Here is a 12693-nt window from a genome sequence, read left to right as displayed (position 1 = left end):
AATTTCAAGAAGGTTGTGGACTCACTAGATAATGTTCCAGTGCTTAACTATCCTTATAATTAGAAAGATTTTCCCTAACATTTGACCTGAATCTCCTTTGCTGTAAACTAAGTTGATTACTTATTGTCTGACCTTTGGTGGACATGGGACCAATTGATCACCATCCTCTTTATAACAACCTTCGAGATATTTGAAGACTGTTATCAGGCCCTCCCTTATCCTTCTCTTCTCCAAATTAAACATGCCCTATTCTTTCACGCTTTCCTCATAGGTCATGCTTTCTAAACCTCTTATTGTTTTTGTTGCTCTGCTTTGGACTACCTCCAATTTGTTCTCATTCATCTTAAAGTGTGGTGCCCAAAACTGGACATAGTACTGCAGCTGAGGTCTCACCATTATCAAACAGAGCAGAACAAATACCTCTCATCTCTTACCTACAACACTCCTGTTGTTGTATCCCATAATGGCGTTTGCCTTTTTTGCCACAGTATCACAATGTTGACATATATTCAATTTGTGTTCCATTATAACCCCCAGATCCTTTTCAGCAGTATTGCTGCTTATCCAATTTATTCCCAATTTTGTATTTGTGCATTTTTTTTCCTTTCTAAGGTTAGTCCTTTGCACTTGTTTTAATTGAATTTTGTCTTGTTGTTTCAGACCAATTATCCAGTTTATCAAGATAATTCTGAATTAAAATCCTGTCCTCCAAAGTGCTTGCACCTCTCCTGGCTTGGTGTTGTCCCCAAATTTTATAAGCATATTCTCCACTCTATCATCCATGTCGTTAATGAAACTACTGAATAGTACCAGACCCAACCTAGACTCCTGTGGAACACCGCTTGACATATCCTCCCAGTTTGACAGTGAATCATTGATAACTACTTTTTTTGAGTACAATCTTTCAACTAGTTGTGCACCTACCGTATAGTAATTTCATCTAGACCATATTTCCCTAGTTTGCTTACAAGAAAGTCATGTGGGACAGTGTCAAAAGCCTTACTAGAATCCAGATATGTAATGTCCACTGCTTCCTCTCGGTCCATTAGGCTGGTTCCCCTATCAAATTAGCTGGGCTTCTCAAGAACAAATCATTCCAAACCAATGTTTACTATCATCTTATTATCCTCCAGGTTTGAACAAATTGATCATTTTATACTTTGTTCCAGTATCTTTCTGGGTATCAAGATTAGGTTGACTGGTCTAATTCCCTTGGGTCTTCCTTTTTCCCTCTTTTTGAAGAAGATACTATGTTTGCTGTTCTCCTGTTTCTGGGACCTCACTTGTTCCTGAGTTCTTAAAGATAATCGTTAATAGTTCAGATCTTGCTTTCGCTAGTGCTTTAAGTCATCTAGAGTAAACTTCATCAGTCCTGCTGACTTGAATACATGGACTGTTGTGTACGTTTCCAGTCACTGAAAGTACCAGTAGAATTTTTCTGTAAAAAGAGTTTTTTTTTTACTTGGCCACATTTAAAAAAAAAAAAAAAAAAAAAAGTCAAAGCTTTCTTTGTCTCCTGTATTTTGTTTTAAGAATGGTTTAGTCAGTTGAGGCATGGCTGACTGTGGAATCTGTAACAAGCTGTTAGCCACTGGGCACTGTTGGACAGGAGAATGTATTGATTCTATGTATATTCTGACTCTGGTCATTGAGTAGTGAAACCTATTGTGATAGAAAGTGCCACTTAAGCGCAATAGATTCAGTATTGCATTGTATCTATTTTTTTATGTTTGTTTTTTGCTTAATAGGCAATTGGTCGCAAGGTCAGTCAGCTATGGAATCACCCTGTCACCTCTAATGTTATTGCAAGGAACTACGTTAAACTTTTGCTTGATAAACTTAGGAACAAACAGGTAAGAGTTTGGTGGTGGCAGTTGCTTGTTTTTAAATCTTTTAGCTTTGATAGTCTTGAGTCTAGTGTTTACTCTCCCATTGGGACTGTTAGTTAAATACTGAGTTAAAAGTGGCTATCTACTTTACTACTTTTGAGATGTAATATGAAGTGTTTTTCCTTTACAGCATAACAGACCTGTGACTGACAGGCTGTCCGTCCGTGTAGAGTTTCTGCCACTTAACTACTTAGTTGATATGCTGGCGGAGGTAGAGGATCAAGGTAACATTATTATTCAGCATGTAGTGCCTAAGGACTGAAGAGGAATGGGTTCCTTTAAAGAGCTGTCTGTTCTCTTTGATGTGCACACAGGGCTTTATCCTGTCCCTATGGAAGACTGTGGCCAAACTCCATTGACTTACATAGGTGCAGGATTGGGCCTGTAGCTCCCATTTCCACCAATGGAAGTTGTGTGTGCAGAGAGATGGAGTTTTGGGTTTTTATGTAGAACAAAAAGAGTTACAAAAAGCAGTAGTATAGAGCTGGAGTTCCCACCATGGCTGTAAATATCTTCAGCCTCTCCAAGTGTTCCTCACAGATTTCTCTCCACAGACCACCAGTAGATATAGTGGAAAGCCAGGATGGTGCGACTGAAGTAAACCAAAGGAGGACAGGCATGTCGGGCTGGAATGATGTCTTCCTGTTTCAGGTTTAGCAGCAAGCTCAGTTATTGTTTAAAGGCTAAGAGCTTTCAATAAAAATGAAGTGACAAACCCGGTTGGGGCGTCTGGGTTAGCACTATTAAAAAACAGATGTGCGAGCTTGGGTTTCAGGAGGGGTATATACAGAGTACCTGCCAGTCTTCCTGTAGCGGTTACCTACCTGTGGGTACATTAACCTTTCCAGTGCACCTGGTAGCGTCTCTGGCTCTTCTTCCTATGGGATATAATTTGTTTATGTCCCAGTAACAAGCAGGCTGACGCTGCCAGGTTTGAAAGGGGTCAGCACACTCTGCTACAGTACAGAAAGCAGCCAACGTTAAATGTTTATCAAATCCACAACTACTGAGGCAGTTTTCCCCCTGAAATTACATTGCTTGAGGTTTCATGTAACAGTATTATGAAACGGACAATACAAGAGCCGAATTCTATAAGTCCTTCTTAAATTTACACTCAAGCAACCCTTGCATTGATTTCAGAGTTTTACCTGTGTAAAATCTTCAGGATTTGTCCCTGTATCCTTAAATAATAGTGACTGACAGACTCAGTCTTCTGACCTGATATTAGATTGATACAGACTTTAAAGGTTCTATGAGTCTGTTTCAAAAAACCCATTGAAGTCAATAGTAATGCTCCTGTTAGCTTCAATGGACTCAGATCAGACCTTATGGATTACATTTTCAAAGGTTCTTAAGCATCTAAAGAGGTAGTTAGGCACTTAAGCCCAACATTTTGGTGCCACTGACATGTTCAGTATCACTGCTCAGCTGCCACCTAACCCTGTAGGTGACTAAATCCCTATAGATACCTAAATTTCTATCTGGGGACATGCTTAAAGCCACCTAAATTCTGATTCTGGCCAACAGCTAATGAACTGCTTGAAGCCTAGGCTCAAATCAAAGTTGCAGCAGGATTCTCAAATGAGGCGTTTCCCCACCCACCTCTCTCAGGCAGCCCAATCCTGTAGCCAGGCTTAGAGTGCATCTATAGGGTCAGGTGCAAATGACAGCCAGGGCAAGCAGGTTGGGAATTTGTCAGGGGTGTGGGTGACCCAGATTCTGATCGCTGTTCTGCTAGAGTTGGAGCTAGGATTTGAACCCAGTTTTCCTACCTGCCAGGTGAGAATCCAACCACCAGGTTATAAGGGATTGTGGGATGCATCTTTGTCTCTTATTTGGAGCTGTTCATTTTGTATAAATAAATATTATTGGAGCAGGGACTTTAACCTAACTGTCCCACATCCTAGGCAAGTGCCCTAATCATCGGACAGTAGAGTCACTCTTTCTCTGTGCCCCAATGAATATTTAATTATTTATACCAACTGGACTAGCTCCCACATGAGAGAGACCCATTCCAGAATATCCAATAGCATGGTGGTTGTGGCACTTACCTTGGATGTGGGGGACCCAAATTCAAATCCCTGCTCTGCCGGCTTTGGAGCAGGGACTTCAATCCAGGTCTCTTACAGCCTGGCTGAGTACCCTAATTATTGGGTATGAGGAGGTAGGTGGGTGTGTGTGTGTCTTTTTTGCAAGAAAGGGCTGACCTGTCTTAGGCACCTAATTCCAGGAGAGGAGGGCTCACAGCTGAAATACCTGAATGGAGGGAGACATCTCCTCTAGTTCATCAGTCAGGTGTCTAAAGCCGAGATCAATGGGAGTCAGGTGCCAAAGTGCCTTTGTGGATCTGGGCCCTAAGTCCCACTCCTTTTCTCTGCATTTCTTTCCCAGCTTGCTTAGGTGGCTCCCCACTCTGCTGGCTGGATTCTGAGACTCCCTTTCTTAGGCACCAAACCTTTCCATGTACTGTATGGGGAGCCTGGGTGCCTAACTTGGGGCTGAGAATTCCAGTAGGCAGCAGCGTGCCTAATAGTGAGGCATTACAATGCCTACAAACCTTAGTGAATCTAGCCCTCTGTCCTTACAAGAGATGTTTTTCTCCATATGAAAAAACTAGGAGCCAAAACTTAAAAGCTGTAGACTTGAATTTCAGAGATGCTGAGCATCCCAGTAAAATCAATGAAAGCTGGGAGGGGTCCATCTGTGAAAATACATTTTTATCCATGTGCCTAACTTTAGGTACCCCAGATTGAAAATGTTGGTCATGGTGTTCTGGGGATTGAAAATATTGATGTAGAAGAACATTCGTTTTATAAAGGCTGATGTTCTTAATGTACTTTTCCAGGTCTGAATATGTTTGAGGGAGAAGACAATGTGAATACAAAATTTGTAGAGGAAACAGCACTGAAACACACCACAATGCTTTTGGACCTATAGTACTGCTAAAATATATTGTTACATCAACATTTCAACAAGCATATCTGCAACTAAAAATTCCCGGGTTTAATATTTCTAAAATATTGTTAATATTTAGACAACAAATGTCATATTAAAGGCTTCCAGTTGCAACCATTATTAACTGATAAAAGGCTGCCCAAAATGATGTACGCTCCACTCTACTCCTGCATGTATTGAGGAGGGACTAAACTGAAATTGCAGACTTGCTAGTAAACACAAGTAAGATGAAGGATTGGAGCTGAGGGAAGAAATGTATTTGATACAGATTCTGCTCTTCAGCTAAATATGTTTTCATTATTTAGTTTTACACTGTGGAATGGCTGAACAGGAGTAGGTGTAGTAAGTATCAAAATATGGTGGGAAAATATATTTATAATTTTATATATATTCCAGTACAACCTACAGGCAAGACATTCTTGAAAAAGAACAGTCCAGTTACATTGTAAAATAATGAGGAAACTGGCAGCTGTTATTGCACTGATGTATAAAGAATTTCCTTGAGATTGTTCTCATTTGTTGCCTCTAGTCTATAGGAGTAGCTTTTTGTATATAATGTATTAATAAAGATTTATAAATTCCACATACAGACAGTACATCTCTATAGTACTGCCCCCAAGCCTTTGAGTTGGATTTTAATATCCTTGCTTTTCTAATTAGGAAAAGGTACTTTCTCTATAATGTGTTTAAGAACTTTTCCTGATGTTTACAATGTACTGTACAATCCAGCAGGAGAAGAAAGCTGCTTTGGAGGCTTATCGTTAGTGTCCTTCATGGAATTGTATTTAATTCTGTCCCTATGACTTTTAATGTTTGTAGATCAAATGTCAGATTTTTTTTTTAATTGTTACAGGTTTTTCCTTCAGTTCCCAGCTATATTTATACAGAACTGAACTAACCCATTAATTTTTTTTAGCTGTGACCCTGTAACAGCAAGAAAAAAACTTATGCTTTGGTACCAAACAGGGAAAATTTTGAACTTCCAACATGCAGAAATAGCATGGAACTGATGTAATTCCATTACTGGTAAGAAAGTATGCCAAAGTTTAAGAAGTAGTAAACTAAAGTGAACTTGATGTTACTTTTTTTTTCTTTTTAATTCCAATATATTCCTCAAGCTCTCTATGTATAACTACCTCTGTTTTCCCTTCTCAGCATAGTTTCAAATAGGGGAGTATGTTCCCAAACTAATGTACCTATTTCATAGTTCTGAATGAGGGAGATTCATTTCCCGGAAAGAGGGCCCTTCATACACTTTACTTCTCACTGTGGAAGAGCATTCACCCTTTCTTCCCCTCCTGCTCCCTCTCAATGGGACTTGTTCCCTCCACTGTGGTTGCCATCAATGATAAAGGAGGATTAGCTTTCTCAGTGATCTATAGTGAGAGAGAGGGCATTATTTAATTTAAACAAACATGTCTGGCAATTATCTTTGGTCCAAATTGCTCCCTATATTGGTTTATTTGTATAAGGAATAAGGACATAGTTCAATTATGTTAATATTAAAAAGAAAAGCTACAAAATATTCTCTTGTTAATAAAGCTTATAAAGTACAAGCAGGTACAATAAAGAAGTTAAACAATATTGATTATTGTTCTCTTTTCTTAACATTTCAAATACTGCTATGTTTTGCATATTGAACTCCCTTTAGCAAAGAGAAAGTGCTGCAGGGACTATTTAGCTATACTTTCTGCTTTAAAAATTATTTTGTTTATAGTGTGAATATTTTGGCAAACTGCTAGCAAACATTTAAAAATGTTTACAATATTAAGAGCTGTTGGTTTTGCATATTCAATTGCTACTATTGAACTCTCATGGTTTAGATGATACCGGATCACTTATTCAGATTTCAATTGGCTTTACAATAGGTTTTCGTATGTGTCTCATATTTGAACCAGGTTCAGTTGGTTTGAAAGGAGCCAAAGCACCATAGGGACGTGGCAAAGGGAGAACATTTTCATCATCTGGGATGTATGCATTGGGGCGCTGCTCAGCTGTTGTGTAGACACTACTTGGCGATGCATGTTGCTCCTCTTCTGCAGCACGCTGTGAAGAAACATTTTTAATCTGGTGAAACATTGACAGTCCATTTAATAATTTATGGTGAAGATAGTTCTTAGAACTCCATTTACCAGGTCTCAGCCATAGATCAAAGCACTTTACAAAGAAGAATACTGTACTAATATCCCATTTTAACAAACGAGGAAATTGAGGGACAAATAACGATGTTACTGTCATTCATAGAAGGCAGGCACTTATAGTTTCTCTGACCATATATCTCTGTCCATGTGGACTAAGCCTGACCTTTTAAAGAAGCCTGGTCAGTGATGGTTTATGCCTGAAGAAAACAATTTAGAATAGTTGAAGTTGTAACAAATGTGCATGTTGAGATCTCTCAGGGAACAAACCTCACATTTTAAAGATTGGGTATGTTTACAGCGGCAGCTGCTTTGTCATGTTGTAGAATAGTGTCACTGAAGCCTGGTCTACACTACCGGCAAAATTCGGTGGCAGTCGACAGGAGTTACGCAAGCTACACAGAGTAGCTTGCATAACTTCCATCGACATAGTAACTTCCCTTTAGCGCGCCGTCTCCACTGCGCTGCACAGATGGAAATGCGTTCCCATTGACATAGTGCTATACTTTTTGTGGAGGTGATTTTATTAGATCGACTTCCGGATTGATTGAGCGGGTCTTCACTGCCGCTCAGTCAAACTGGATAAATCGATCTGATGGTGGTGAATGTGTCACCGTCGTTGTAGACATAGCCAAAAAGTAAGTGCTTATCTATATCACACTCAAAGCTGAGTCAAAATATGGGAAAACTGTTTGTTTGTTCCATGAGGTGTCTTACTTCAGAGCAGTTTTGTTGGGAAAGCCTTTCTTGGCCACAAGGCAGCATAATCTTTGAATGAGTGCACTGTGCACTCTCCTTCATGCCTAGGCAACTTTTGCCAGGGGAGAGGTGGAAAGACCATGGCTTGCCTTCACCTAGGGGAGGCTAGTGCTGTCAGAAGTGCTGTTAATGCTCCCTACTGAACTTGTACTTTACCACTGCCTGGTGAACCAAAGATTGAGGGAAGGTTCTTAGACCCTATCCACCTTCCCTGCAGATACCTGATCTTCTCCCCAGCATGAGAAAATAATCCCTTGTTAAGCACTTTTTAATAACTAAAACCTCTTCAAAAACCTCATACACCAGGACATCTTTTTTTTCATAATACTGCTCTGAGTTGATCTGTAGAGGGAGAGTTCACACTATTTGTTGTCCCAGCTGGCTTTAAGGAGACAAGAAACTTGCAGTATTTTTCCATGTGCTCTTCCTACACACTGCCATCTATCAATCTAGCTCCCTTTGTCTCTGCCAGTCTAGCATCTATAAGCTCCTAAGAAAAAAGATTGGTTTGGTTTCTTGCTTTGCACTATCATCCTGAATCATCAGTATATTATCTGAAAAGAACAGTGTTCTTCTATCTTGCCCACTATCAAAATAATTTAGCACTAGACACTAGATGATCAATTGGTGAATTTTCATTCAGTACAGTAGACAGGACTTCTGTTGCCACTCTCCACAAGTCAGCTTGGCAGTAAGCTCTTCCACCGGTGTAAGTCTTGCCCTAGTCTTCAACGAAGGCTCCCTTCCACCAAACTATTGGGGATGGGAGATGGTCAATAAACAACCAGCCAGCAAAGCCCTTTCAGAAAATAAATAGATCAGCTGGAACAATGTGAATGAGTTTCAGATTGCACTATGACAAAAACCTACCTTCTCTCTGGCTTCAGCTGCAGCTTTATGCATCTCCTCATTGCGCAATACCTTTATCCACTCAATCTCTGTTTCTTTAGGAGGAGGGAGACCTTTCTCTATCCTTGATGAGACAGTCAGCAAAAATTGTTCTTTGTCCCTCATTTCCTGTTGCAGTTTAATGGTAATTGCTTGCTTCATGGATAACTCTGCAATAAGCGCCATCATCTTTTGGGTTTTATCTTTTATTTTCTGCTGCAGTTCATTCATCTGAAATTAATAACATTAATTAAACTTTAACCAGTTCTCTTTGGTTCTCAAGTGTGTATTTAATCTTTCTTTCAGTTCCAGAGAGGTAGCCGTGTTAGTCTGTATACAGCAAAAACAACAAGAGTTCTGGGGCACTTTAAAGACTAACAAATTTAATTTTTGTAGGCATAAGCTTGCGTGAGACTCAGCTCACTTCGTCAGATGCAGAGGTAGAATGCATCTGACGAAGTGAGCTGAGTCTCATGAAAGCTTATGCTTACACAAATTAAATTTGTTAGTCTTTAAAGTGCCCCAGAACGCTCGTTAATCTTGCTTTCAGAATCTGTGTTTTCAGAGAATTATTGGAAAACTTTTTCATCAAAAGGGGGGCATATAACAGGAAATACAGAAAATCTATATGACTTTCTGGTTGACATTACAGTGGTTTTATTTGTACAATACCTATTGATCGTTTTAAAAAAACAGTAAAGTAAGACAAATATAATACATGAGATAATGTAAATGTACCTTCTATTTCTTTTTCTATGGAATTGGAAAGGAGAACTACCTCCATTAACCCTACGAGTTATCACTTTCAATGTTAGTACTGCTGCGTCATAGTATGTTGTTTTGTCCTAGTCTTTAAAAAAAAAACTAGTGTTCAAATTTGTGTGCGCACAAATAAACTAGCCACTTGTTTGTGAATGCAGGAATTCCCATGCATGTTATGGGTTCAGTTACACATGCATTTAACAGCCTAATATTTGTTTATATTGTATTTGCAAAAATGTACAGAAGTGTGTGGGGCAGAAAAATTCTTGGAAAAATTTTCACATACAGTACCTATGAAATCCCCCAAACTGTGAGTGTCCACATAATAAGCCAAGAAAAATATGTATAATATTTGCAAAACTGTCATTGTCCTAAGGGAGCATAACATATAAGCAGGGGTTAGGTAAGAGGTCTTCAATCTGTGCGGCGTGCCTTCCTACAGCCGTGCAGAGGAATGCTGGGGGGTGTGGCAGGGCCCAGGCCAGACCCTGGGGGGTGGGGAGGGAGTGCTGCCCCGCTCTTCCCCAAGTTCTGCCCCAGCCCTACCTCCCAACCATGGCTCTGGCCTTGGCTGGTGGCCCCGCCCCTGGCTGCAGTTCCCTGCCTTAGCCCCCCAGTCCTGCTCTCAGCCTCAGCGCCACAGCTGCGACGCCTGGCCTCGGCACTCGGCCCCACAGAGCCTGGCCAGAGCACCCGACATTTGGTTGCAGTGCCCACCTTGGCCCTGCTCCCAGCCTCAGTGGGGGTGGACAAAAGAGGGGGCACAACCTAAAAAGTTTGGGGACCAATGGGTTAGGGACTGGATGGATGAAAAGTTCACCTTAACTGTCTATTTTAAAGCAAGGTTCTACATTTAAATATAAATGTCACATTCCTAGTCAGCCAATCTGCTCCTTGCGTACATTCAGAGCCATACTAACTCACTTGCAGTGGAAACGGAGTGTACTCACTGTTTTACTTCTGTTAGCACTGAAGAACCAACAGAGCTATTAAAAAGGCAGGCTTGGGGTGAAATCCTGGCTCCACTGAAGTCAATGGCAAAATGCTTTGACATCAATAGTGCAGGATTTCATCCGGAAGGTTTCCATAGTGTGCACAATGAACAGCATTGTACCCCTAGTTTCATTCACTTACATTTGCATAAGCCCAGTGAAGGCAACTGAGGGTATAATGTCAAGACAATGGGGTTGTGCAAAAGAGTGATGGGACGTATCAGCGCTGCAGTGGTATAGCGAGGGTTAAGGACGCATTACAAGCTGAAGAAGCCATGCACTCCCTCCCCCCTGACTTTGCTGGCCATGCTCAGCCAGAAAGGGGGATATAAAAGCCAGTCATCCAGCTCAGTCAGGGCAGGCTGCAAACCAGGGAGGAAGCATGCCAGCGGCTCTCTCCGGGTGACCGCTGCTAACGCCGGGTACAGAACCAAAAGCTGCCAAGCCCCAGCCGGAGCCCAGGCTGCTAGGCAATCCCCAAAGAGCGACTGAGCCATCAGAGGCCACACAGATGGGGGATCCCACAGAAGCTGGAGGGTTGTGGAGCATCGCCGACGACTACAGGGTAGAAAGTAGCCTGGGGGACCTCAGGGCTGTAAAAGGGGGAGCAGCAGAGTCACCAGCAGCATGTGTCGGATGGAGCCCCACTGACTCGGTGGCCAACAACTCCAACACTGACAGGGCCCTGGGCTGGGGCTCAGAGGAGCAGGGTGGGCCTGAGCCCCCCTACGCTGGGCACCGCACCCCCACAGGCGGCTCCTCACTGCCCTACTATCCCAAAAAGCTGTTAGGTCACCCTGCCCCAACACAGGGGGCCGCTTTACTGACTCCGGCCATTCGGCCACACTGCCCCGACACCGGGACGCGGTACTGACTCCGGCCATCAACCACGCTGCCCTGACGCAGGGGGCCACGCCACAGACTCTGCCCATGAGGCCACACTGCCCTGACGAGGAGGCCGCACTACTGACTCCGGCTACTAGGCCATGTAGTCCTGGGCCACTGTGCTAACTTGAACCATTAGGCCACACTACCCAGAAGAAAGGGCGACCCCCGATGACTCGGACCACCATCCCGAAAGGGAACCTAATGGAGTAGATGTAAACCCACGGCCTTTTCCCCTCCTCCACTGCGTATGGGAACTGATGCCCGTGCCTGGGTGTGACCGCTCCAGGACAAAAGGTAACAGATCCTGTAGGTCAGTTAAGCTCTTGCTGGTGATGATGCACAAGAATGAATCCTAACTTGACTCCCAGCAGGTGTGGTAGTTAGAAACAGCATCTGTTCATTTTTAAGTGAGCATATGTGACAAAGAATTATTGAAAGAGGGAAAAAATGGATATAATTTTTATCCAGAATACCCATTTCTACAGTCACTTCTCAGAGTAAAACACGTTAACAAACATAGATAGCAACAGCCAGTTAAATTTCCTTGTTGAAAACAACTTAAAAAGAAACATGTTTGTTGCTGTAATGGTCGTCTTATTTATCTTGGTTTATTCAAGCTCTAACAACTGGAAAGAAAACAAGGCTGGGCCTGATTTTCTTCATTAACTTCAGTTTTCTTCTGTCTTTGGCTGCCTCTCTGCTGATACCAGTGTCTCTCTTCTGACATTGCTTTTTGTTTAACAAACCTCTTAATTTGGTTTTTCTTTTCTAAGAGCCTCCTTTTATCTTTCCAAAATATTAGTTCCATAAGTCAATCAGAAATAAATGTGATTAACATAAGAAAAACAGATAGTTTTGAGAATTTTCTTTAATGCACTGGTGTGTGGTTCTCTCAGGCTATGTCTACACTGCCAGCAGCACAACTGGAAGTGCAAGATAGATTGAACTCACTCAACTGAACCCGGAAGTCGACTCCATAAATCCACCCCGGCAAGTAGCGTAGCGCTACATTGACGGGAGGGCATTTCCCGTTGGCGCAGCGCAGTGGAGACGCTGCGGTAAGTAGGCATTAGGAAGGCAACGGGAGATACGCAAGTTACTGTATGGAGCTTGCGTATCTCCTGTCGACTGTCGCAGAAATCTGCAGCCAGTGTAAACCTGGCCTCAGTCTAAGTGTGTGAGAAAAACCTGCCTGCTGGCTCAATGCTCCTTACATAGTGCAGGACTATGAAGCCTGCCTGTGCTCTTCCTATTATTTAGCAGGTCCACAGCGTTGTTAGAGACTATTGGTTGGCGCATACATTCAAAAAGGAGACTACTGTCAACATTTAGCCTAGCTATTAAGCCTCAAACCTCAGAAATAATTCATTGCATACATAAATAAAAGGTAAAGAAAACTGTCATAGCACAGCTTTCAGAGAT

General features: G+C 42.0%; 2 protein-coding genes across 6 annotated transcripts in view; one reads left to right on the top strand and one right to left on the bottom strand.

Moving 5' to 3' along the window:
• GSAP (gamma-secretase activating protein) overlaps positions 1 to 4924 on the top strand; it is a 51005-nt gene extending 46081 nt beyond the window's left edge. For 3 of the 5 annotated variants that reach the window (XM_067564523.1, XM_067564522.1, XM_067564526.1), the window contains 3 exons: positions 1749 to 1853; positions 2020 to 2113; positions 4735 to 4924. In XM_067564523.1, coding sequence (XP_067420624.1) covers positions 1749 to 1853; positions 2020 to 2113; positions 4735 to 4826 — 291 coding nt within the window. In that variant the 3' untranslated portion in view covers positions 4827 to 4924. Of the gene's footprint in view, positions 1 to 1748; positions 1854 to 2019; positions 2114 to 2443; positions 3519 to 4734 lie in introns of those variants that run through there. The other 2 variants (XM_067564524.1, XM_067564525.1) reach the window with 2 other exon arrangements.
• Positions 4925 to 6399: 1475 nt separating this feature from the next.
• Positions 6400 to 12693, bottom strand: part of CCDC146 (coiled-coil domain containing 146) — a 120068-nt gene continuing 113774 nt past the window's right edge. Inside the window, exons 18-19 of the mRNA XM_067564521.1 lie at positions 8612 to 8860; positions 6400 to 6890 (exon numbers count right to left, since the gene is read on the bottom strand). Of these exons, the coding sequence (XP_067420622.1) occupies positions 6687 to 6890; positions 8612 to 8860 (453 nt within the window). The 3' untranslated portion in view covers positions 6400 to 6686. The remainder of the gene's footprint in view (positions 6891 to 8611; positions 8861 to 12693) is intronic.

This window comes from Emydura macquarii, unplaced genomic scaffold (genome assembly GCF_026122565.2).
Source record: "Emydura macquarii macquarii isolate MOO-44397 ecotype Brisbane River unplaced genomic scaffold, CSIRO-AGI_Emac_v2 contig_2636, whole genome shotgun sequence".
Lineage (NCBI taxonomy): Eukaryota > Metazoa > Chordata > Testudines > Chelidae > Emydura > Emydura macquarii.
The sequence above is the reverse complement of the archived record's forward strand: the minus strand, read 5'-3'. Positions and strand labels throughout refer to the sequence as shown.